This window comes from Mobula birostris, chromosome 7 (genome assembly GCF_030028105.1).
Source record: "Mobula birostris isolate sMobBir1 chromosome 7, sMobBir1.hap1, whole genome shotgun sequence".
NCBI classification, from domain to species: domain Eukaryota; kingdom Metazoa; phylum Chordata; class Chondrichthyes; order Myliobatiformes; family Myliobatidae; genus Mobula; species Mobula birostris.
In genome coordinates, this window is record NC_092376.1 from 40,915,883 (window position 1) to 40,941,290 (window position 25,408).

General features: G+C 38.5%; 1 protein-coding gene across 1 annotated transcript in view; it reads right to left on the reverse strand.

Moving 5' to 3' along the window:
- Positions 1 to 11,835: 11,835 nt before the first annotated feature.
- The window catches only part of pomp (proteasome maturation protein), a 32,660-nt gene continuing 19,087 nt past the window's right edge, over positions 11,836 to 25,408 (reverse strand). The window contains exons 3-6 of the mRNA XM_072262975.1: positions 18,198 to 18,258; positions 14,864 to 14,965; positions 13,145 to 13,238; positions 11,836 to 12,848 (exon numbers count right to left, since the gene is read on the reverse strand). Coding sequence (XP_072119076.1) covers positions 12,781 to 12,848; positions 13,145 to 13,238; positions 14,864 to 14,965; positions 18,198 to 18,258 — 325 coding nt within the window. The 3' untranslated portion in view covers positions 11,836 to 12,780. The remainder of the gene's footprint in view (positions 12,849 to 13,144; positions 13,239 to 14,863; positions 14,966 to 18,197; positions 18,259 to 25,408) is intronic.

The window sequence follows — 25,408 nt, forward strand, 5'->3', positions numbered from 1 at the left end:
AAAATGAGCTTTGCCGATATTGTGAAAGTAATGAAGGAACGTTTAGAACCAAAACCATTGTTGATTGCAGAATGCTTTAGACTTCATGAGTGGAATCATGAAGAAGGGGAGTCAATTTCATCTTGCATGGCTGAACTGAAGAAATTGCCTGAGTATTGCTAGTTCAGTGATGGACTTACTACTGCACGGAAAGATCATTTAGTTTGTGGAATCTTACAAGAAAGCATTCAAAAATGGCTCCTAACTGAAGCACAACTCACATTTAAAATAGCAGTTGAAGTTCCTGTATTAATGGAAACAACAGCCAGAGACACAATTGAGTTGCAGTCAGGTATGAAGGTGACCATGAACAAAATTATAATGTCTAAATAGAAAGCTGTCTTGCCGAATAAATTGTGTTACCATTGTGGCAGGACCAATGCAGGTTTAAAGGCAAAACTCGCAGAAAATGCAACCAAGTAGGATACATGCACATAGCATGCTGGGCAGACAAGAAATGCACTGCGCAGTGAAGAGAAAAAGATAAGTCAAGTAATTTCAGAAAGGGCTCTAATCTGCATGGCTTTGATGAAAAATCTGATAATGACGAGAGGTAGTTTTTTGGTTGAGGCAACTACAACTTGACAGGAGATCCACCCACCACTTGCATGCCAGATCTTCTGCAACAGAGTCAACTGAAAATGAATTAAGAAAGGTACTTGATGTTTCCACAGCAGTGTTCAAGGATAGCAATGGAAAACTCAAACATATCAATGATAAAATAGTGTTAAATGAAAATGCCACACCCAACTTTTACAAAGTCTATCCAATTACTTATACCATCCCTGATAAAATAGCCGGTGAAATAGATTGCATAGAGGCTGAAGAAATTCTATCCAAGATTGAGTGGAGCACATGTGCAACACCAGTGGTCCCAGTAGCCAAGAAGAATGGGTCTATCAGAGACTGTGGGGATTTTAAGGTCACCATCAACCCAGTCCTGAAAATAGATCAATATCCTCGATCCAGAATACAGGATATCTTTGCAAACATTTCTGAAGGAAAACACTTTAGCAAAGTGGACTTAGCTGAGGCCTCCCTACACTTGGAGATGGAGGAACGGTCTTAAGTTTTTCTCACCATAAACACTCACAAGGGGCTTTATCATTATAATAGGCTTATTAGGAGTACCATCTGTACCTGCACTCTAGCAGAAAGCTGTGGACTAGGTTCTGCAAAGCTGCCCAGGCACTCAGTGTTACCTGGATGACATTATTATTGCCACTGAGAATGACAAGAAGCATCTCTAAAATCTCAAGACAGTTTTAAAAAGTCGCGGCCCAAAAAGTTGACTGTACCTCTCCCTGTAAATGCTGCCTGGTCTGCTGCGTTCCACCAGCATTTTGTGTGTTATTTAAAAAAATTAGAAGGTTATGGGTTCAGAGCACAATACATCAAGTGTGAATTCTTTAAATCAAGCTTCACTTACTGTGGTCACACACCATTGATGCACAAGACTTGCACAAGTGTGCTGAGAAAATTCAAGCAGTGGTAGATGCCCCAAAACGAAAGGCTCTAGTGGAAACCTGCAGCAGTCACCCAAAAGTGTATAGACACTGGATCAATTTCAATTGACCAAAACTAACCTGAATAGCAAAGGAAATGGGGGAAAAACTATTGTTGAATTAAAGATTGGTCATAATACAATAATAATCTGAAATAAGGTCTGAGTATTAATGATTACTGTAATGAAGATTGGCACAAAATTAGTAATCTAAAAAACCTCAAGTATAACCATTCTTTGACTTAATTCCACAGTTGCAGATTCATTTCCAATTTCAAGACTGCAGGCACAGACTAGGTTGATATTGCAGCATTGGGTCACTCACTGAGCAGATAGATCTTAGTTTTAGCAACACACGCAAATGCTGGACAGCATCTATTTAGAGAAGTACAGTCGACATTTCGGGCTGAAACCCTTCGGCAGGACTGGGGAAAAATGCTGAGGAGTAGATTTAAAGGTGGGCTTCTCCTCAGCTTTTTCCCCCAATCCTACCGAAGGGTCTTGGGCCAAAACGTCAACTGTACTTTTTTCTACAGATGCAGCCTGGCCTGCTGAGTTCCACCAGCATTTTGTGTGTGTTGCTTGGATTTCCAGCATCTGCAGATTTTCTCTTGTTTGAGATCTCAATTATAGTCAGCTGAATTATATAAGATCCTGCAGCACCATATTGTAAATTTTGTCTATATTCCTCTATTATAGATGAAGTCCTTCCCCAACTTGTGCTACAAAAACAGAATAATTGAAAGCTGGGGTAAAGTATATGCGTGAACCAACATCTCCCAATTTTTTAAATTTAATGTATGATATTTTTGTGGATTTAACTCACCACAACAACTTTGCAATGAAGTTGCAGTGTCAGAAATGCGTACGATGTCATCAGGTGTTAAATCCATGTTTTACTGATCACCTGGTTGTCTACATATCACTAGTTAAGTCATTTTGACTGGATATATGTAAAACTCATCTCTTTTAAACAAGTTAAGAGTTTGAGTTTGGGTTAAGTTTCTGCTCCTGTCTTTGTCTATAGCAGTGCTGTTGTTCTAATATGTTTCAACACCTTTGATTATTTTTATTTTGATAGTTGTAGGAGACATTTTACAAAAATGCAATACTAAGTTTTAAAAAACAATGTTATTTCCACAAAATTTGCTTGATTACAAATTTTTATCAAGTTTGAGTAAATTGGTTTCAGTTTTGCTCATTTTAAGTAGTTTACAAATTAAAATACAGTATTTATCAGCAGTACACTAAAACTTGTTGCTCAAATTTAAAATTCCTTCACATTGCTATTTCTAAAATGGATGTTACAGCAACGAAATCATGATTATAGTAATAAACTATACTTATCAAACCATAAAACATTTTTAATTTGAATGCATGTACTAGTGATCAGTGACACTTAAAAGCAATTCCCTTTGAATTGTCATATAAACAGCATAATTTTAAAAGCATCCTATGGAATCTCATTTCACCACTAAGCAAATGTAATTCAGAATACGTGTTTTATTTTTCTTATACTGTATCCTGAATAATTTAGCTCATTTAATTCCCTTATTTCGGGATGATAAAAGTTATGCTAATTGATGTTGGATTATTCAATTAGCAGAGGCTGGTATGTTATTTTAACATGTTGCAGAAAGTAGCTTTGAACTGTTGCTTCTGTGCCTGAAATTAATTAGTCAGAGAACTACAACACAGAAACAGGTCCTACTGCCCATCTAGTGAATGCCGAACTGTAGTTCTGTTTCGTCCTCATGATCCTTACCTAGACCAGAGCTCTCCATATCCCTCCCGTCATTGTACTTAACCAAATTTCTCTTATATTTCAATCGAAACCAAATCCACTTCTGTTGATACCTCATTCCACACTCACACCACCCTCCGAGTGAAGAAATTCCCCCTCAGGATCCCCTTAAATGTGCCACCTTTCACCCTTGACCTATAGCCTCCAGTTCTAGCTTCAACCAACCTCAGTGGAAAAAGCCTGCTTGCATTTACCCTACCTCTACCCCCTCATAATTTTGTATACCTCCATTAAATCTTCCCTCAATCTCCTACACTCGAGGGAGGTATACAGATTTTTTTAAAGAAGTACCAACAGTGCCACACACATTGCATAAATAATGTCTCTGTCTCTGGGGATAAATAAACACTGTCTCTGGGGATTTCTCTTCGACAGTTACCAATTTGGATGCAGCCAATTATTCTGGCAGCATTAAAATCGTATTGCATACAAAATTCCTTAATCATGGTTATTTGTGTTTATCAAACTCAGATAAAGCATTTTGAGTATGACCTTACCTGTTGCTTTATAATATTATTCTTTAGATAAGCTTTCTTGTTGAAGTCACAGGACCAAAATATAATTTAAAACCAAGAAACTGGGTATACTTTTTGAAGGAACGATATTTAAGATTCTGCTGTTCACTACAGCCACAATTTTATCACACTCGATGGGTGCTTGTGGCTGTTTCTTAACTTAAATCGACTTTGTTTATTCAATAAGTGGATTGAGTACTTTTGTCTAAAGTGTAGTGATTACTCTTATTTGGGCTAGAGTAGTTACCTTGTGTTTGTGGATGAGGAACAAATCTTGAAACATGGCAAAACAAATGCATGCGTTGAATTAATAAGTATGGTATCAATTCAGCTGTGCTGCATCCATGATAGTATTGTCTGATAACATAGTTAAGGTTCCTATTTGTATAAACAATTTTGACCGATGTTGTAGCTGTAGGATCCAATTACTATACCTATAACACCCTATATCTCACAGCTCAAAATTGTACCTGAATAAGAAAACAGAATCATAGGAAATGTAAAAATGCAGACGTACAGTGGCATGCAAAAGTTTGGGCACCCCTGGTCAAAATTTCTGTTACTGTGAATAGCTAAGCGACTAAAAGATGCACTGATTTCCAAAAGGCATAACATTAAAGATGACACATTTCTTTAATATTTTAAGCAAGATTACTTTTTTATTTCCATCTTTTACAGTTCAAAATAACAAAAAAGGAAAGGGGCCCGAAGCAAAAGTTTGGGCACCCTGCATGGTCAGTACTTAGTAACACCCCCTTTGGCAAGTATCACAGCTTGTAAACGCTTTTTGTAGCCAGCTAAGATTCCCGTAATTCTTGATTGGGGGATTTTCGCCCATTCTTCCTTGCAAAAAGGCTTCTAGTTCTGTGAGATTCTTGGGCCATCTTGCATGCACTGCCCTTTTGAGGTCTATCCACAGATTCTGGATGATGTTAAGGTCAGGGGACTGTGAGGGCCATGGCAAAACCTTCAGCTTGCACCTCTTGAGGTAGTCCATTGTGGATTTTGAGGTGTGTTTAGGATCATTATCCTGTTGTAGAAGCCATCCTCTTTTCATCCTTGGCTTTTTTTACAGACGGTGTGATGTTTGCTTCCAGAATTTGCCAGTATTTAATTGAATTCATTCTTCCCTCTACCAGTAAATGTTCCCCGTGCCACTGGCTGCAACACAAGCCCAAAGTATGATCGATCCACCCCTGTGCTCAACAGTTGGAAAGGAGTTCTTTTCATGAAATTCTGCACCCTTTTTTTCTCCAAACATACCTTTGCTCATTGTGGCCAAAAAGTTCTATTTTAATTTCATCAGTCCACAGGACTTGTTTCCAAAATGCATCAGGCTTGTTTAGATGTTCCTTTGAACCCTTTGAATAGAACTTTTTGGCACAATGGACTACCTCAAGAGCCGCAAGCTGAAGGTTTTGCCTTGGCCCTCACAGTCCCCTGACCTAAGCATCATCGAGAATCTGTGGATAGACCTCAAAAGAGCAGTGCATGCAAGATGGCCCAAGAATCTCACAGAACTAGAAGCCTTTTGCAAGGAAGAATGGGCGAAAATCCCCCAAACAAGAATTGAGGGAATCTTAGCTGGCTACAAAAAGCTTTTACAAGCTGTGATACTTGCCAAAGTGGGTGTTACTAAGTACTGCCATGCAGGGTGCCCAAACTTTCGCTTCGGGCCCTTTTACTTTTTTGTTATTTTGAAACTGTAAAAGATGGAAATGAAAAAAGTTTTCTTGCTTAAAATATTAAAGAAATGTACCATCTTTAACTTTATGCCTTTTGGAAATCAGTTCATCTTTTACTCGCTTAGCTATTCACAGTAACATAAATTTTGACCAGGAGTGCCTGAACTTTTGCATGCCATTGTACCTTTGCTCATTATGGCCAAAAAGTTCTATTTTAACTTCATCAGTCCACAGGACTTGTTTCCAAAATGCAACAGGCTTGTTTAGATGTTCCTTTGCAAACTTCTGACGCTGAATTTTGTGGTGAGGACGCAGGAAAGGTTTTCTTTTGATGACTCTTCCATGAAGGTCGCAAGTGCAGTAGAACAGTGCACCACTACTCCAGAGTCTGCTATATCCTCCTGAAGGTCTTTTGCAGTCAAATGGGGGGTCTTGATTTGCCTTTGTAGCAATCCGACGAGCAGTTCTCTCGGAAAGTTTTCTTGGTCTTTCAGACCTCAACTTGACCTCCACCATTCCTGTTAACTGCCATTTCTTAATTACATTACAAACTGAGGAAACAGCTATCTGAAAACTCTTTGCTATCTTCTTATAGCATTCTCCTGCTTTGTGGGCATCATTTATTTTAAATTTCAGAGTGCGAGGCAGCTGCTTAGAGGAGCCCATGGCTACTGATTGCTGGGTCAAGGTTTGAGGAGTCAGGGTATTTATAAAGCTTTGAAATTTGCATCACCTGGCCTTTCCTAACGATGACTGTGAACAAGCCATAGCCCTAACAAACTAATTAAGGTCTGAGACCTTGGTAAAAGTTATCTGAGAGCTCAAATTTCTTGGGGTGCCCTTTTGCATGGTGCTCCTTTCCTTTTTCACACTCTAAAATTGTACAAAACAAAAATAATACACCAATCTTGCTTAAAATGTTGAAAAGAATGTTTCATCTTTAACTGTATGACCTTTGGAGATCAGTTTATCTTCTACTGGCTTAACTATTCACAGTAACAGAAATTTTGACCGGGGTGCCCAAAGTTTTGCATGCCACTGTAGACCATTCTACCTAAAACCATATAAACTGATTTCTGTACCTCATGAGCCTCCTGCCCATCTGATGGTCATCCGATCCTAACCTTATTTGCTCCAAACTTTTCATCAATGGCTTCCATATTCTTAAAACATATTGTGTAAAGAATTTGTAAAGTTTGTGTTGATAGAGATACAGATAATAACAACAGCAAATTTACACATTTATTGATTAGCTCAATTTTTATTCCATTCTGACAACTCATTTTCAAAGAACACCCGGGCCTTAGAGAGGATACAAAAGTGATTTGCCATAATAGAGAACATTAGATAGAACTTAAAAGCTGGGATAGTTCCAAGAGCACAAGAAGCTGCAGTGATTTGAAAAAGATTCAAAAATCATAATTCTGAAAATGGAGTAAATGTTCCAAGGGGACAGAAGGATCACTAACCAAAGTACGAAGTATTAAGATGATTAGAATAAAACAAAGGATGCAAGGAATTTTTTTGGCACAGCCAATCATTGTAATATGAAATATACTACCTAAAAGTATAATGTAAGGAAATTTCTTGGTGATTTTCAAAATGGAGAAAAGTCAGAATGAAGAATTTGCAGGACGGTCAGGTAGAGGGACATAGTTGCATAGCTTTTTCAAAGAATCAGTAGAGATATGATGGACATGTGGCCTTCTTCAGTGCTGTATCATTCCAGGTTCCACCCTATACAGTGTGTGTCCAATTAATGTAGACTCCTACACAAGTAGAAATGATTACTCCTTAGTCACCATGCCAAGATCTTTCATAAGCATAGGCTTGGTAGCTTGGTTGAGGGAGCAAATATCTGCAGCACTTTCCAACCCTGCAATGTGGCAACCAAGGCAGCAAGCACTTGGATCCACACCAATCCTGCTTGTCTACACATTAAGTGATGCTAACAACCAGGTAGCATTAATTATTGCATTAATTATCCCTTAGGGATATGTTCCCTTACAAATATGTAATGCAGAGATAAAGCTACACGATCAAATTTCTATATGCAAATGTTGGACCTGAAGACAGATTCCTGGGTTGAGAGGGTTATTCTTAACTATGGAAGATTGCTCTGAATTGGCCCATGTCTCGAATTTAGGAGGTGATCTTTGAATCATAAATAATTCTGGCTGGCATCTTATGAAACTCTAAGGATTAGAAAAGATAAAACAACAAAAGCTTCTCTGGTTGGAAAATGAAGTTGTGTTCCAGTCCTCCATTCACTTGTTAAGGTTAGTTCCTTATTTATTCAATTATCCCTCCAAAACAATCTGCCAACTCAAGCCAAATATTTCTAAATGTAAACATTTGTTCCCTTTGCGTAGTTTCAGCTTTTTTTTTAAACTCAATTTTATTGGATTTATTTTGCTTTCACAAACAGCAAGTTAGTACAGAGTATTAACAATAATTGATGTACTGACCATAACCAGAGGATGGCACTGCAGAATATAAACTGTTTAGTTTGTACCTAAAATCATTTAGCAAGTTAGATATAAAGGCAAATGTGTACAGCTATCACTGAGAAATTATGCAATTAAAAATGTATGCTTCTGACATTTGAGGGGAGATTTTCTTGTACTTAGACCAAAGAGAACTGGGGATCACTTATTGCTCTTCCTCTGAAAGTACTGTTTAGTCCAGTTAAAAATTCTTAAACACTGTGAGCAAGGTCAGTGTGATTGAGGATGATCCCAACAACCACAGAGAAACAGTGAAGGGCTGATTCATTATTCATGACTAAAACACAAGCTGAAATAGACAAATATGTCAGCTCCAGCCTCCCAAACAACCTTGACCCAATGCAATTCGCATACTGCCAATACAGGTCTATGGCAGACACCATCTCCCTAACCTCATCTCTGGCACATCTGGACAGTAAAAACACCTATATTAGATGATTATTTATTGAATAATACTCCACTCTCAATACTATATTTCCAAGCAAACTCATCCCTGATTTCCTAGACTGGGAAATACCTCCCTCTTTAACTGGATCCTTGATTTCCTGAACAACAGACCATAATTAGTAAGGATAGGCAGCAACACCACCATGACTACTGAACACTGGTGTCCCACGAGGCTGCTTTCTGAATCCCCTACTTTGCTCCCTATATACTCATGGCTGCATAGCCAGATTCTGCTCAAACTCCATCTACGAGTTTGTAGATAAGACCATCTCAATGGGCCGAATCTCAAATGATGAAGAATCCGAATACAGAAAGAAGATACAGAGCCAAGTGATATGGTGTCATTAGAACAACCTTTCTCCTAATGTCAGCAAAACAAGAGTTGTTCATTAACTTCAGGAAGAGGTGTGGTGCACAAACTCCTATTTACATCAAAGGTACTGAGGTCAAGAGGGTGGAAAACTTCAAGGTCCTACAAGTGAACATCACCAATCACCCATCGTGATCCAATCACATACTTAGAAAATGTCACAAGTCTTCTGGAGTCCACTGATGGTCCATAGATTGATGAGCACCTGTGACTATTTCAAATTGGCCTTGGTATCAGTGAATCAGTAATAAGCTGGTTGTGCATTAATCCACTTGCTCCAGTAACTTTCACAATAATACCAACATCGTGACAATGCTACGGGAGTGTCATATCTCAGCACTGATACTTCAAAGGGTCAAGATCTGTTGTCCAATTTGTTCAAATTCTTATGGACATAGTGTTCATGGACAGTTTAACTCATTTTGCATAGAATGTCTCTTCACTCTATGACCAACTACCTTTTTAACCCTACAATTTTATTTTATCAATATCCTCTCTTCCTTAATTCTTTCCTATTCCATTTCCTGTTCTGATTATATTTAGACTGCCCACATATTTTAGACCACACCCCTATTTAATAGGTTAAAAAGACACAGGAGGTATCCTAGTCCAGAAACAGCTTCATCCTGTCCAAAACTGATACTACTGTTCCATGAAATGTAATCACTCTTCCTCCACATTTCAATCATCTTGCTCTACCTATTTACTAATTTACACAGGATTCAGGTCATAATCCAGGATTCATCATCAAGGTCCTGTGTTTTTTGAACCTAATTTCTGATATACTTCCAGGAGGATATCCTCTGTTACTATGTGTCTTTTACTCCAACATAGACAATGACATTTGCATTTAATTTCACACATTCCAAGTTCATCTTCAGCCACTGTAAGTAATTCCTTTCCCAGCACTGAATAGCAACAGAGACAGAGAGATTCCTGTTTTTGCTTAAAGACGGCACTACGTACTGCATCTCATTATTACATCAGATCCAGAATCTCCAGAGGGGAAGGCCCTGAGTCCTCGGCTTTGCTTGTTGCTTGGTGGCCGGGGTGGGGTTGAAGCACTCAGCAGAGATGGTACTCAGTGTCTGAGGCCCGAAGTTTTCGGACGGACTCAGAGTTGGCTGCGGTCGGGTGCTCTAACGCATTGGCAAGTTTGCAGTGCTTCCGTCTGCGTGAGATGATGGGGCTATCGGGACCTGAAACTTTTCTTTACCATGCCCATGGTCTGCTCTTTATCAAATTATGGTATTGCTTTGCACTGTTGTAACTATATGTTACAATTATGTGGTTTTGTCAGTTAGTCTTGGTTTGTCCTGTGTTTCTGTGATATCGTTCTGGAGGAACATTGTATCATTTTTTAATGCATGCATTTCTAAATGACAATAAACGAGGACTGAGTGTCCTCATAATTTAATCTAATCTAATCACAATCACAATTCTATTTTGCACATTCCCTGACTTCCACATCCTTTTAAGGAACAGTGACTTGGCTCTGCATTGTGACTGTTCACTCTGCAGTCTTTCTTCTTGCCTTCCTAAGCAGCGAAATCATAACTATTGGGGAGAACCAATAACCTCTCGTAAATTTCCACTTGCCACTTTCGTCTAGGATTTTCTTGTGGGGTGTACTTATATTTCTAGAATAAAACTGTCAATAAGTTTTTACTCAACCCTTACAAACTGCAGTGATTTTAAATCATACTCCAGATAAATAACTTCAATCTGGTGAGATTGTAGTTCAGCATCACCTGAAGATGCATTTGCTCAAGATAGTCTCATCTTCCACTTACCATAGATCAGACACAACCTGTCCCACCATATAAATTTAAAACAGTTGTAAAAATTATACTTTTGCAGTCCCTAATTTAAAGACATTCATGCTTATCAACCAATCACCGACTACACTTTTAGAATACAAACATGCCACCTCTTTCCTCTACTTAACAAAATTTAAACCTTATATTCTATAAAAGCAATATACCATACTACTTATTCTGTGCATTATCTAATGCCCTGCTGTAACTGACCAACAATGGATTAAGTCTTTGAACACACTCTTCATTTTGAATTCTGAAAGCAAAATAATTGCACGACAAATTGCCACAGCTGCTTATTACTGAGATTTAATTCCAGAGAAGCATTTTAAAAGAAGGATCTCTTTACATTTGCAATTTAAAGTTTTCTTTTTTATTTTCAGCAAATTTATAATAAAAAGTTTAACCCATACACAATCCAGCTTCTATCTACAAAATATACTCGTGAGTTGACTTTTCCATTTTTAAATGATCAAAGAAAAACTGAAAAATATCCCATAGGCCAGACTCATAAATAATTATTTTTTCTTTTAATTAAAAACTCCATTCTGGCAATTAATGTCAACCATGAAAAGTTTATCTTTTCATTCTTTTAGCTTTTGGCATACCACAGAGTCAACACAGAAGGTTTAATCCATTGAAATAAATCATGCTGATAATCAAATAATACCCATTCATACTAATTCTAGTTATTCTCCCAACATTCCCATCAATTCTCTCCAAATGCAACCGTTCATCTTCAACTAAGCTATTCACAGTGGCTAATTAACCTACCCACATCTGACTTTCAAGATGTTTGTCCAGACTACTGACCACTTGTTCATAATATGCTTTATTGATGTGGAAGTGTTAAATAAGAACAGTATAGGCAGAAACTAATTGCTTAAACCTGCCATTTGCCATTTTTGAAAAATTAAGAACATATTTAAAACTAGACTATAATTGTCACTGTTGTCACTTGTAGGGTTTGTGACCTGATTCTTGAGTTTTTTTTAAATAAGCAAAGCCACCCAAATTTTTCAGAATGCTAATTAAAACCATTAACTCCCAGACCAAGTTGAACCAAACAAAACTGGAAAATATCAAGCCCTATTCATACCACAATTCCTGTAAATATTAACCATCAAATAGGATAAGCAAGCAAAAATAAAACTGAAATATTAATTTATTATATGGAATTAAAAAAAATACAGAATCAACTACATTTCTGTTCAAAGTTACAAGTTTGCAAACCTAATAATTTCCATTAATGGTGAAATAAACTTTAAGTCATCAGTTTATTTCTTGTGATGTGCTAAGCCTGACATTTCTCTTCAAGTTCGTCGCTGATGTTAAAGATCTTGCTCTTTGATAATTTCAAGGTGTATGTATTTTGTATACCAAAAATATAGTGGATTACAGAGCCCCCTGATATGCTTTTTTAATCTGCAAGAACTGGATGATAAATATTGAATATAATGATAATCAATAACTTCCACTATATAGTACGTGTATGTTTTAAAGAGACAATATTCCTTCAATATGACCGAGAAATCGTAACGTATTTTCTTGAACAATAATGGTTCAAATATGTTTGGATACTAAATGTTAAAACTTATAGCTGTTCAATGAATACTTGTCCCAGCTGCCCATTCTAAAATACCTCAACATTTGATTTGATACACAAAGAAATGTAAGAGTTAATAATGTTGCTGCAATCCTAATTGCTATTAAATGACAAGTCAGATAGTGTGATATGATAGTAAATGTACACTTGTCATATTTTAGTGATGCTATAAATAGCATTAAATAGAGTACAACTTAACATACTGCTATAATTTTGTTACATATGTGCAATAGAGACTTAAAGCATTCTTAACAGCTAATACAGACATACGACTTGGACTTCCGGTAGATGAATTCTTTTAGGCATTAATTTATCATTTGTTCCTTCTTACAAACTTGAATTCTATGAGAAAGTTTTAAATTATACATTCTGGGCTAGTTGTTGAAGTGTCAATATTTTGGATGTTCTGGTTACATTCAGAACAACCTTTACAGAGCAACAGGAAGCAACACTTGTCTCTTTAAAATCCTTAAAAATTTCCATTAATTACAGCAAGCCAAGTTTGTACTCCATCATTAGATGTGGTTCTCCCATTATTTCACTTTGTGCTGGATCTATAAAGAAAAGAAAATTAAGTGGCAAGTTTTTACAGAATCTTAAAATTGTTACGGACATTTTACCAGAACAATTTACTAAAATATTAAAATTCAGATAACTAACTTACTTTTCTGTCATGATCTAAACAGACTTACATCAAATGCTATATTTTACCTTTAAAAGTAAAACAAGAAATTTAAACACAAGAATTAGCCTTAAATCTGAGCACTGGTTTCAGGTTTTACATGAAGCAAAGTTTTGAATTCAGTTATTCTGTTAAAATGATCAAAATCAAGAACAATAAAATTATTACCATTCAATATGTCTTCAAATCCAATGCATTCATCATTTCCTTGAAGTGTATCGAGTGCAATGTTGGAACTCATGAGGAATGGTAAGCGCTGTACCTAATTTAAAATATAGCAATAGTATTTTTGTAAACATTCTAATAGATTAGATTATCAGGAATAATACTAAAAGTTGGAATTCATCTAAATACCAGAGGAGACATGACCGAGTATGGCAAAGATGCCCTTGCTAAAATGGACTCAATGGGAATTAGGGGGAAAACCCTCCACTGGTTGGAATCATACCTGATACAAAGAAAGATGGTTGTGGTGGTTGGAGGTCAGTCATCTTATCCTCAGGGCATCACTGAAGGAGTTCCTCAGGGAAGTGTCCTAGGACCAACCATCTTCAGCTGCTTCATCAATGACCTTCCTTCCGTCATAAAGTCAGAAGTGGGGATGTTCACAAGATGACTGCACGATGTTCTGCATCATTCGTGATTCCTCAGATAGCGAAGCAGTTCACACCCAAATGCAGCAGGGCCTAGACAAGTAACATTCCAGCCACGCAAGTGCCAGCAATGATCATCTCTAACAATTTCCAACAAGAGAGGCTCTAACCATCACCCCTTGACACTCAATGACATCACCATCACTGAATCCCCTACTATCAACATCCTGGGGGTTACCACTGACAGGAAACTGCACTGGTCTAGCCATATAAACATCATGGCTAGGAATCCTGCGGCATTTAACACACCTCCTGACTCCCCAGAGCCTGTCCACCACCTACAAAGCTCAGGTCAAGAGTATAATGGAATACTCGCCACTCACCTGGATGGATGCAGCTCCATCAACACACAAGAAGCTTGACACCATCCAGTACAAGGCAGCCCACTTGATTGGTACCCTTCCACAAGCATCTAATCCCTCCATCGTCGACAAACAAACAGTTGCAGCAGTGTGTACCATCTATAAGATGCACTGCAACAACACACCAAGGTTCCTAAGGCAGCACCTTCCAGACCCACAACCACTACCATCTAGAAGGACGAGAACAGCAGATACCTGGGAACACCACCACTTGGAAATCCCCCTCCAAGTCACTCAGCATCCTGACTTGGAAACATATTGCTGTTCCTTAACTGTCGCTGGGTCAAAATCATGGAATTCCCTCCCTAACAGCACTGTGGGTGTACCTACACCTCAGGGACTGCAGCAGTTCAAGAAGGCAGCTCATCACCACCTTCTCAAGGGCAACTAGGGATGGACAATAAATGCTAGCTTAGCCGGTGATGCCCATATCTCATAAATGACAAAATAAAAAAAACCTTACCACATCACTTACAATGGCCTTGAAGTAGGAATGCTTAGTAAACATAGCAAATCATTTAAAAATTTTGTAACTATTAATTGCAGGGAGTGTATTGGCCAGATATACATTGGGAGAAAATCTTTTCTCTTTTATCAAAAAATAATTACAATATGTAATTGGTTAAATCTCTTATCTTACAAGTGCAATTTGCAGAGAAATGCTAATTGTAAAAATCCTTGGCAGATGATCTCAATATCTATATGCAACCTTGTATACTCAAAACTACGGCTGAATTCGCAAATGTTCAATATAAAATACATTCAATACAGAACCTTTCAGAAAGTGTACATTAGCCACACTTCCTTTGAATTTACATAAACAAAAAAAAAGTAGATTCATTACTTAAACTAACAAACACATATTGGCATACCTGCTTTACTGCTTTGTATTCCATTTGTAACTTTAGTGGTGCATATAATCCTTGAATATTTCTCAACATAGCAAAATTCATCTTATTTTGATTGAGCTGAAACTGAATACAGAAGATATTAATTTCTTGAATACTGATGTAAAATGAAATTAACTGATTCATAATAATTTCCTCCCTATTTGCAGCAAACGTGGTTGCTGAAGTATCTAGTTCAAATACCTGTATTTTATAAGATTGTATAACACCTGAAATCTATTTATCAATTTTTAAAAATGTAACAATGTAAAAATCTAGAGGTACCAGAACAAAATGCCTATTTTGCATTAGTGAGCCTTGGTTATTTAATAAGGAAGTATGATTCCTTATTCCTCCCAGATGCTAGGGTCCGGGATATCTCAGACTGAGTCCTCAGCATTCTTAAGTGGGAACAGCCAAAAATCATGACCCGTGTGAGTACCATGACCTGCGTAGGAGTGATGAGGTTCTGTATAGGGAGTTCAGGGAGTTATTTAGGTGCCAAGTTAAAGGGCAGGACCTCCAGCGTTATGTTCTCAGGATTGCTACCTGTGCCATGTATTGGTGAGACAAGAACAAGGAAGATTATACAGTTTAATACATGGCTAAGAAGTTGGTGTAGGAGGGAGAGCAAGATTTTTAGATCATTGGGCTCTCTTCCAGGGAAGGTGGGTCCTGTACAGAAGGGACAGTTTGCACCTGAAATGGAGAGGGACTAATATTCTAGTCGGAAGATTTGTTAATGCTGCACAGTAGGGTTTAAACTAGAGTTGCAGGGGGTTGGGAACCAAAGTGCCAGAACAGTTAATGGAGAGGTTGTGGAGGCAGATGTTGGGAAGATCTCAGACAAAGTTAGGAATCAAAGCATTGAGCATGGTGCGACTAGTGTCCTGAGTTGCATATATTTCGATGCAAGAAGTATCGTAGGAAAGATGGATGATAGTGCTGAAGATGAGGGATCTGGTTTATAAACAGAGCCAATGTGTAGTGAAGAGAGGCAGTTGCTAGGGTAAAATTACAGTCAACAGGATGAGTTGCAACGTAAAAGGCAAAGGCAGACAAAATTGAAAAGGGTGAATATGGGACCGAAGGTGTTATATTTGAATGTGCACATAATATCGAATTCACCCTGAAATATGAGAAAGAGAAGCTCAAGTCAGATGTATCAGTATTACAGTGAGAGGAGAAGTTGGCCAGAACTGACTGAAAAAGAACACTGGTAGGGATGACATCAGAGCAGCAATGTCTGGAATTTATGGAAGCAATTCAGAAGGCACAGGATATACACATCCTAAAGAGGAAGAAGTATTCTAAAGGAAAGACGACATAACTGTGGCTAAAAATTGGAATTTTTAAGAATTGGGAAGCTTTTAAAACCAACAGAAGGCAACTAAAAAAAGTCATTAAGGTAAAGATGGAATATGAAAGCAAGCTAGCCATTAAGTAATATTAAAGAAGTTAACAAAAGTTTCTTCAGACACATAAAGTGTAAAAAAAAAGAGACAAGAGTGCATATCGGGGTCATGAAGTGTATGAAGTTACCGTTACTAGAGAAAAGGTTCTTGGGAATTTGAAAGGTTTGAAGGTAGATAAGTCCCCAGAGTTCTGAAAGAGGTGGCTAAGGAGATTGTGAAGGCATTAGTCATGATCTTTCAAAAATCACTAGATTCTGGAATGGTTCCCAAAGACTGGAAAATTGTAAATGTCACTCCACTCTTCAAGAAGGGAGACAAGCAGAAGAAAGGAAATTATAGGCCAGTTAGTCTAACCTCAGTAGTTGAGAAGATGTTGGAGTCAATGAGGTCTCAGGGTACTTGGAGGTATATAATAAAATAGGCCATAGTCAGCATGGTTTCCTCAAGGGAAAATCTTGCATGACAAATCTGTTGGAATTCTTTGAAGAAATAACAAACAGGATAAACAAAAGAGTATCAGTTGATGTTGTGTATCTGGATTTTCAGAAGTCCTTGACCAGGTGCCACACAAGCGCTTAACAAGCTACGAGGCCAAGGATTCTAGCATGGATAAAACAGTGGCTGATTTGCAGGTTGGCTGCCGGTGACTACTGGTGTTCCACATGGGACTGTGTCGGGACCAATTCTTTTTACATTATATGTCAGTTATTTGGATGATAGAATTGATGGCTTTGTTGCAAAGTTCGCAGACAATATGCAGATAGGTGGAGCAGAAAGTAGTTTTGAGGAAGTAGAGAGGTTACAGAAGGACTTAGGTTAGGAGAATGGGCAAAGAAATGGCAGATGGAATACAGTGTCGGGAAGTGTACGGTCATGCACTTGGTACAAGAAATGAAAAGTTGACTATTTTCTAAATGGAGAGAACATACAAAAATCTGAGGTGCTAAGGGACTTGGGAGTCCTTGTGCAGGATTCCATAAAGGTTAATTTGCAGGTCGAGTCTGTGGTGAGGAAGGCAAATGCAATGTTAGTATTCATTACAAGGGGACTAGAATATAAAAGCAAGGGTGTAACGTTGAGACTTTATAAAGCACTGGTCTGGCCTCACTTAAGAGTGTTGAGAGCATATTTGCCCCCTTATCTGAGAAAGAATCTACTGAAACTGGAAAGGGTTCAAAGGAGGTTCACGAAAATGAGTCCAGGATTAAATAGCTTGTCATGTGAAGAGTGTTCAATGACTCTGGGCCTGTATTCACTAGAATTCAGAAGACTGAGAGGTGACCTCACTGAAACCTATCAAATGGTGAAAGACCTTGATAGAATGGATGAGAAGAGCATGCTCCTATGGTGGGAGAGTTTAAGACCAGAGGCTACAGCCTCAGAATAGAGGGAAGTCTTTTTAGAACGGAGATAAGGAGGAATTTCTTTAGTCAGAGTGGTGAATCTGTAGAATTCTTTGTTACAGGCAGCTGTGGAAGCCAAGTTTTTGTGTATATTTAAAGCAGAGGTTGATAGATTCTTGACTGGTAAGGGCAGGAAGGGATGTGGGGAGAAGGCAGGTGATTGGGGCTGAGGGGAAATTTGTATCGGCCATGATGAAATGGTGGAGCAGACTCGATGGGTCAAATCGCCTGATTCTGCTCCTATATCTTATGGTCTTATGGTTCCTTAAGATTCAATTTTTTTGGACCTAAGCAATGAGTGAGAAGTCATTGCTTGTGTTTCTTCTTATTCTATTATTTGTCCATTCATTAGGAGTTGCACTTCTACATGCTTATCAACATGACCGGGTAATAAAAATCCTCCCCCCAAATCCAAATCAAGTACCCTAAACATAACACAATTGAGAGTGGCAAACAAAACATAAAGTAATGTATATCTCAGTTTCAAAATTCCAGGCTTACATTGCTTTCTGAAACTTCCAGGGGATGACTTGGCAAAAGCTCCGACTTCACATTGGAGAATCTTTAAAGACAGGAAGACATGTAATTCGTTTAAAAGAGACTAACAAGGAGTAAACCATTTTAAAAGTTCACATTTTTCCTTGCCCTCATGCCTTTTTACCCACTCTCTTTAAGACATTTATTTCAATTGTCCCGATGTATATTCATTTTTCTCCTTAGAAAGTATACTTTTCACCTCTATTATAATACTAATCTCCTCCAAGAGGACCACAACCTTGTTGTGCCTCAATGACCTGGAGAGTTATATTGGATGGAGTCAGGGCTTTATGCTTTGGTTCTTGGTAGGGTCACCCATGCCTAGCAAGTCAGAGGGAAAAAGCCAAACTAAGAGTGGTTCACCAATCCTCCAGATTCAGGAGTTCGGGTCAGGGCTTACAACCCTGACTAGGCAAACAAAACTGTTACAGGAACAGCAATGAAGAATCCTTCCACATCTCTGAGTGACAGTATTCCCGAGTCTCTACCCAGGACTTGCATGACTGACGGTACACTGAGGGGAAGTTACTGACACAATGAAGGAAGCCGTGAATGCCACCACAGCCAAGGGATCTTCACTGCTGCCCTGAATGCCAGCTGCGTAACGGGCAAAAGAAGAAGAATTGTACAAATCTTCATCTGTCCTCCACTTTACCTTAGTCAACTATACCTGGCATCTTAATCAAAAATCTCAACATCATCCCTTCAGTGGCACACTTATGTCCAAGTTATTTATATAAATGGAAAAACAGATCCCAATTATAGATAACCAAGGTACCTCACTATCTAAATTCCTCTAATTTGAAATGATAGATGTGTCTATGCACTTTACAAACCTCTGGGTCATTGAGGCACAGCAAGGTTGTTGTCCTCTTGGAGGAGATTAGCCTTCTCACTTCATTGTGACTTTTAAACAAAACAACACTATTTGGGTGTATTAAGAATTCTTTAAAAATTGAACTATGACAAAACATACAATAAAAAACTCAAGCAACACACATCAAAATTGCTGGTGAACGCAGCAGGCCAGGCAGCATTTCTAGGAAGAGGTACAGTCGACGTTTTGAGCTGAGACCCTTCGTCAAAAGTCACTCTATTTGTATCAAAATGCAAAAAGTTCTGCTATACATGTCCATCTCCCACACAAAATCAATTTTCCTCTTTCCAATTACATTGTCTTATCTATCGGGCACTTTCTATAACTCTGACCTGCATTTCTCAGATTTTATTTGGTCTTTTGTTTTCTTTCTCCAGTAACAGTTCTCCTTGAATTACCAACCAGATAACTTGATCCATCACAATATCCTTGATATCTCCCTACCAAGATATTCCACCTGCCTTATTTATATCCTCCGGTGCTTACAAACTTGTTTTCTTTCCCAGTCCCAACAAAGGGCCCCTATCCATGAGCAATGACTGTTCCACTGGTGCTACCTGCTCTGCTGAGTGTTGCCAGTATTTGTTTTCCTGTTTCTAATACAGAACAATTTACTTACTCGAACACATTTCATAACTCAACACTACTGCATTAGGAATACCTTTCATAAGGTATATATGACGCTATTTAAAAAAAAACAGTAGATTTGCCCCAGTCTCCAATCTTCAGGAAACCAAAGATTGCCAGCCAAACTACACACCTAGACAGGCTTCAAGAAGAATGAATAATGAATTATAAATACAAGTTTAGCTTTGAATGGTAAAACCAAACAGCGACTGACACTGAAGTATACAAGAATCCCCTGTTTCTACCTCAAACCATCCAATCAATAGAATTCTATTCTATATTTATCTGAAAGTTCTGCAGAACATTCAAAATATTCTTTAGTACCTTATTGAGACAAATTCCTGATTATCCAGACTATAAATAAGACCATAAGACCATATGATATAGGGGCAGAATTAGGCCATTTGGCCCATTAAGTCTGCTATGCCATTTTATCATGGCTGATCCATTTTCCAAAACGCAACATCGACTGTTCTTTTTTCCATAGATGCTGCTTGGCCTGCTGAGTTCCTCCACCATTGCGTCTAGGATTTGCTGTTACGCTTTAGTTCTTTTTCATCTTCTTCAGCATTGCATGTTGTGCTCTTAGTGTGATCTTTGCAGGACGCCAGCTTCCAGGCAACAGTACTGAATTTTTCCATTTGTAGACAATTTCTCCTACTGTGGACTGGTCCTTCAGGTCCTTATAACTGTTTTTGTAGTCTTTTCCAGTTTCATGCATCTCTACATTCTTCTAAGGTCCTTTGAATGTTGTTTTGATTGAGGCATGGTGCAGATAAACAGATCTTTCTTGAGAAGAGCAGACTCTGTCAGTAACTTGACTGTGTCTTTTTTATAAGGCAGGGCACCTCTACAACCCACATCTCATTGAATGGAACACCTGACTCCAAATAGCTTTTGTAAAAGGCATTACCCCAGAGGTTTACATACTTTTTTTCAACCTGGTTTGTGATTGTTTAAATGGTGTACTCAGTAATGACGAGAAGTTGTACAATTGTTTGGGCATTATTAATTCAGACAGATTGTGTTTGTCTGTTATTGTGACATATGAGGATCAGACCACATCTTATGAGTAACTAATGCAGAAAACAAGGTAATTGCAAAGCGTTCACAAACTTTTTCTTGTAACCGTATATCCTTTGTATAGCTCCTCAGTTAATAAAATATTAATGGCTTCTTTGATCAATTAAACTGTAAGGAGTTCAAACTCTTATTAAAAGTTATATAGACCCTTCATTTAAAAAAGTCGTTACACAGAGTAAAATAATTCAGCCAAATGAGGCTCAGCTGGTTCTCAAAGCAATGCCCACCAACCCTCCCCTGACTTTCCTACCACCAACTTACACTAGGGGCAATCCAAAGTAGTTCATTAATCTGCCAATCAGCACATTCTTGGGATATCAGAGGAAACAAGTGCATCCAAGAAAGCACACAGTCGCGGAGAGAAAGTGCAAACTCTATGTATGTAACAGCAGAGGTCAAAATCTAGCATGCTGGAGCTAAGAGATTAACACTACCTGCTATGCCACTGTGCTGCCCTGATAGTTCAGGAGCAGAATTCTCAGTTGCAGTATGAGTGTACTGGATTTGATGGCACAGTGTAGCAGCGTGCAGGACACACTGTCTTGTAGCCCTGCAACCCAGTTTCTATCCCTAATGCAGCTAGATACTGTGTCCACTGCAGTCAAACAACAAAATGCTGGCCATAAAAGAAATGCAGAGAGACTTGGTGGTGGGGAGGAACGTTGAGAGTAAATGATAAGAACAATTTGGATAAATGTTCCTTTCATTATCTTAAGCTCTGAAATTGGACAGATCAGCCAAAACAATGAATAGTCCATATCTATTCCTTTATCTCATAACTTATAAGGACAAACTTATTAGAGAACCAATTAAGCTATGCCAAAAGTTTAAAACCAGCGATTCTTATACACCTATTTCATTTCTAACCCATCACCAGGTAACATAGGGAGACACTGGTAGACATTGGCCTCAACAGGAACGGCTGATTAAAATTTCCAAAATAACTTATATTGTTTATTTTCCGCAGAATTGATATTTTTGGCTCCATGACCAGGAAATTCAAGGTACTGAAATATTATGCTTCTTAAAATAACATAGTGATTTCACATTAAAAAACACAAGCTACTTCCTGTTCTGTAGAAAATGAAGCACGTTTCTTTAAAGAAAATTTATAATGCATTTGGCTGAAACACGAAGATCAGCAAAATATGGAGTACAAAACCATACATGACTTTATAAGCTCCTTATCAATTAATGTAGTGTATTCAGTACACAAATAGTTTTTTCTAACTGAGAAGTATACAAAATATTACCAAAAAATGGGGGAAATACAACTAATATTTTACTAATGTTGTATCTAAAGTAACAGCTATAAATTGCTCCAAATGAAGGTTTTTGAATCTTGCATCCGAAGCAGAGAATGTAATTAGTAATGCTGGTATAAAGAACAGTACATATCACCTGTTTGAACACAAAAACAAACCCCTGCAGATGCTGGATTCTAGTTTAAAAAAAACAGAACTCTGGAAGGTCTCAGCAGGTCAAACAGCATTTGTGAAAGCAAAAGATATAAGCTGCTATTTTGGGTCAAGTCTCTGCATCAGAATTGAGGGGAAACAGGAAAGACTATGTACGAGAATGGATAGAAGCTGATAAATAGAATGAGATTGGAAGGGGATAATGGAACCAGTTGGAAAGGGGATGAAAGGGATGAATATAGAGAAAAGAAAACTAGGAGGGAGCCGTGGGTTACTTGAAATGGAAAATTCAATATTCATACTGTTAATTTGTAAACCACCCAACTGGAATATAAGACATTGTACTTCCAAACTGCATTTGGCCTCCCAGTAGCAATGAAGATATCCGATGATAGCTAGGTCACTATGGGAGCAGGAAGGAAAGTTAAAAAACAATCAGAATCTCAAGCTGGATGTTGTAGACAGAGCACTGGTGCTCTGCAAAACAGTTGCTCAGCCTATGTTTCGTTTCTTCAATGCAGTGGATGCCACAGTGCAGGCACTAAATGTAGTAGACAACTGGAAGTACAGGTGAACTTCTGCCTCACTTGCATGGTAGGTCTCTGAATAGTGGTGAAGAGGAAGGTGAAGGAACAGTTGTTACCCTGACTGTTACAGCTAAGGAAAGATGCACAGACCAGGGACACAAAGAGAGCTGTTCCTGCAAAAAGGAGTAGGGGAGAGAGGGGAAGATATTACTGGTGGTAGTATTGTGTTGGAGTTGGTGGAAATGGTAAAAGATAATGTGTTGGATGCTGAGGCTGATGGGATGGAAGAGGACTAGGGGAACTCTACTGCTGTTCAGCTTAATGGAATGAAGGTGTCAGAGTAAATGTGTAGAAAGTGAAGATGATATGGATAATTCAATTTAAATTTGATTTTATTGCTATCTGACTGTACATACAGTGGCATGCAAAAGTTTGGGCACCCCGGTCAAAATTTCTGTTACTCTGAATAGCTAAGCGAGTAAAAGATGACCTGATTTCCAAAAGGCATAAAGTTAAAGATGACACATTTCTTTAATATTTTAAGCAAGATTACTTTTTTATTTCCCCTTTTTACAGTTTCAAAATAACAAAAAAGGAAAAGGGCCTAAAGCAAAACTCTGGGCAACCTGCATGGTCAGTACTTAGTAACACCCCCTTTGGCAAGTATCACAGCTTGTAAACGCTTTCTGTAACCAGCTAAGAGTCTTTCAATTCTTGTTTGGGGGATTTTCGCCCACGTTTCCTTGCAAAAGGCTTCTAGTTCTGAGAGATTCTTGGGCTGTCTTGCATGCACTGCTCTTTTGAGGTCTATCCACAGATTTTCAATGATGTTTAGGTTGGGGGACTGTGAGGGTCATGGCAAAACCTTCAGCTTGCACCTCTTGAGGTAGTCCATTATGGATTTTGGGCTGTGTTTAGGATCATTATCCTGGGTAGAAGCCATCCTCATTTCATCTTCAGCCTTTTTTTATAGATGGTGTGATGTTTGCTTCCAGAATTTGCTGGTATTTAATTGAATTCATTCTTCCCTCTACCAGTGAAATGTTCCCCGTGCCACTGGCTGCAACACAAGCCCAAAGCATGATCGATCCATCCCCGTGCTTAACAGTTGGAGAGGTGTTCTTTTCATGAAATTCTGCACCCTTTTTTCTCCAAACATACCTTTGCTCATTGCGGCCAAAAAGTTCTATTTTTTAACTTCATCAGTCCACAGGAATTGTTTCCAAAATGCATCAGGCTTGTTTAGATGTTCCTTTGCAAACTTCTGATGCTGAATTTTGTGGCGAGGACACAGGAAAGGTTTTCTTCTGATGACTCTTCCACGAAGGTCATATTTGTGCAGGTGTCGCTGCACAGTAGAACAGTGCACCACCACTCCAGAGTCTGGTAAATCTTCCTGAAAGTCTTTTGCAGTCAAACGGGGGTTTTGATTTGCCTTTCTAGCAATCCTACGAGTAGTTCTCTTGGAACACACATCAAAGTTGCTGGTGAACGCAGTAGGCCAGGCAGCATCTCTAGGAAGAGGTACAGTCGACGTTTCACCTGAAACGTCGACTGTATCTCTTCCTAGAGATGCTGCCTGGCCTGCTGCGTTCACCAGCAACTTTGATGTGTGTTGCTTGAATTTCTAGCATCTGCAGTATTTCTGTTGTTTGAGTAGTTCTCTTGGAAAGTTTTCTTGGTCTTCCAACCTCAACTTGACCTCCACCGTTCCTGTTAACTGCCATTTCTTAATTACATTACGAACTGAGGAAGCGGCTACCTGAAGACGCTTTCCTATCTTCTTATAGCCTTCTCCTGTTTTGTGGGCATCATTTATTTTAATTTTCAGAGTGATAGGCAGCTGCTTAGAGGAGCCCATGGCTGCTGATTGTTGGGAGGAAGTTTGAGGAGTCAAGGTATTTATGAAGCTTTTAAATTTGCATCACCTGGCCTTTCCTAACAATGACTGTGAACAAGCCAAAGCCCTAGCAGGCTAATTAAGGTCTGAGACCTTGGTAAAAATTATCTGAGAGCTCAAATCTCTTGGAGTGCCCAAACTTTTGTATGGTGCTCCTTTCCTTTTTTTCTACTCCAAAACTGTACAAAACAAAAATCTTGCTGAAAATGTTGAAAAGAATGTTTCATCTTTAACTTTATGACTTTTAGAGATCAGTTCATCTTCTACTCACTTAACTATTCGCAGTAACAGAAACTTTTACCAGGGGTGCCCAAACTTTTGCGTGCCACCGTATTGTCATCTGATTGTACAACCAAATAAAACAACATTCCTCTGGACCACAGTGTACCCATGCAATGTGTATCACACACAGCACATAAACCAAACTATTATAAGGTAAGTTAATAAAATGAATTCAAAATCTATGTAGTAAAGTGCAGCACAGGTAATCAGCTTGTTATCTGATTGGCAGGACCTTGGTGGTGGCAGGAGATTCATTAGTTTCACAGCCTGAGGGAAAAAGCTGTTATCCAATCTGGCAATCTTAGTCCTGGTGCTTTTGTAACTGTTTCCTGATAGCAGTAGATCAGACATTGTGGGATGGGTGGTAGGAATCCTCAAAAATGCTTTGACCCCCCTCATCTGTAACACTCCCAGTAAATGTCACAAATAGGGGGGAGGGAGATCCCAAAGATACTCCTGGC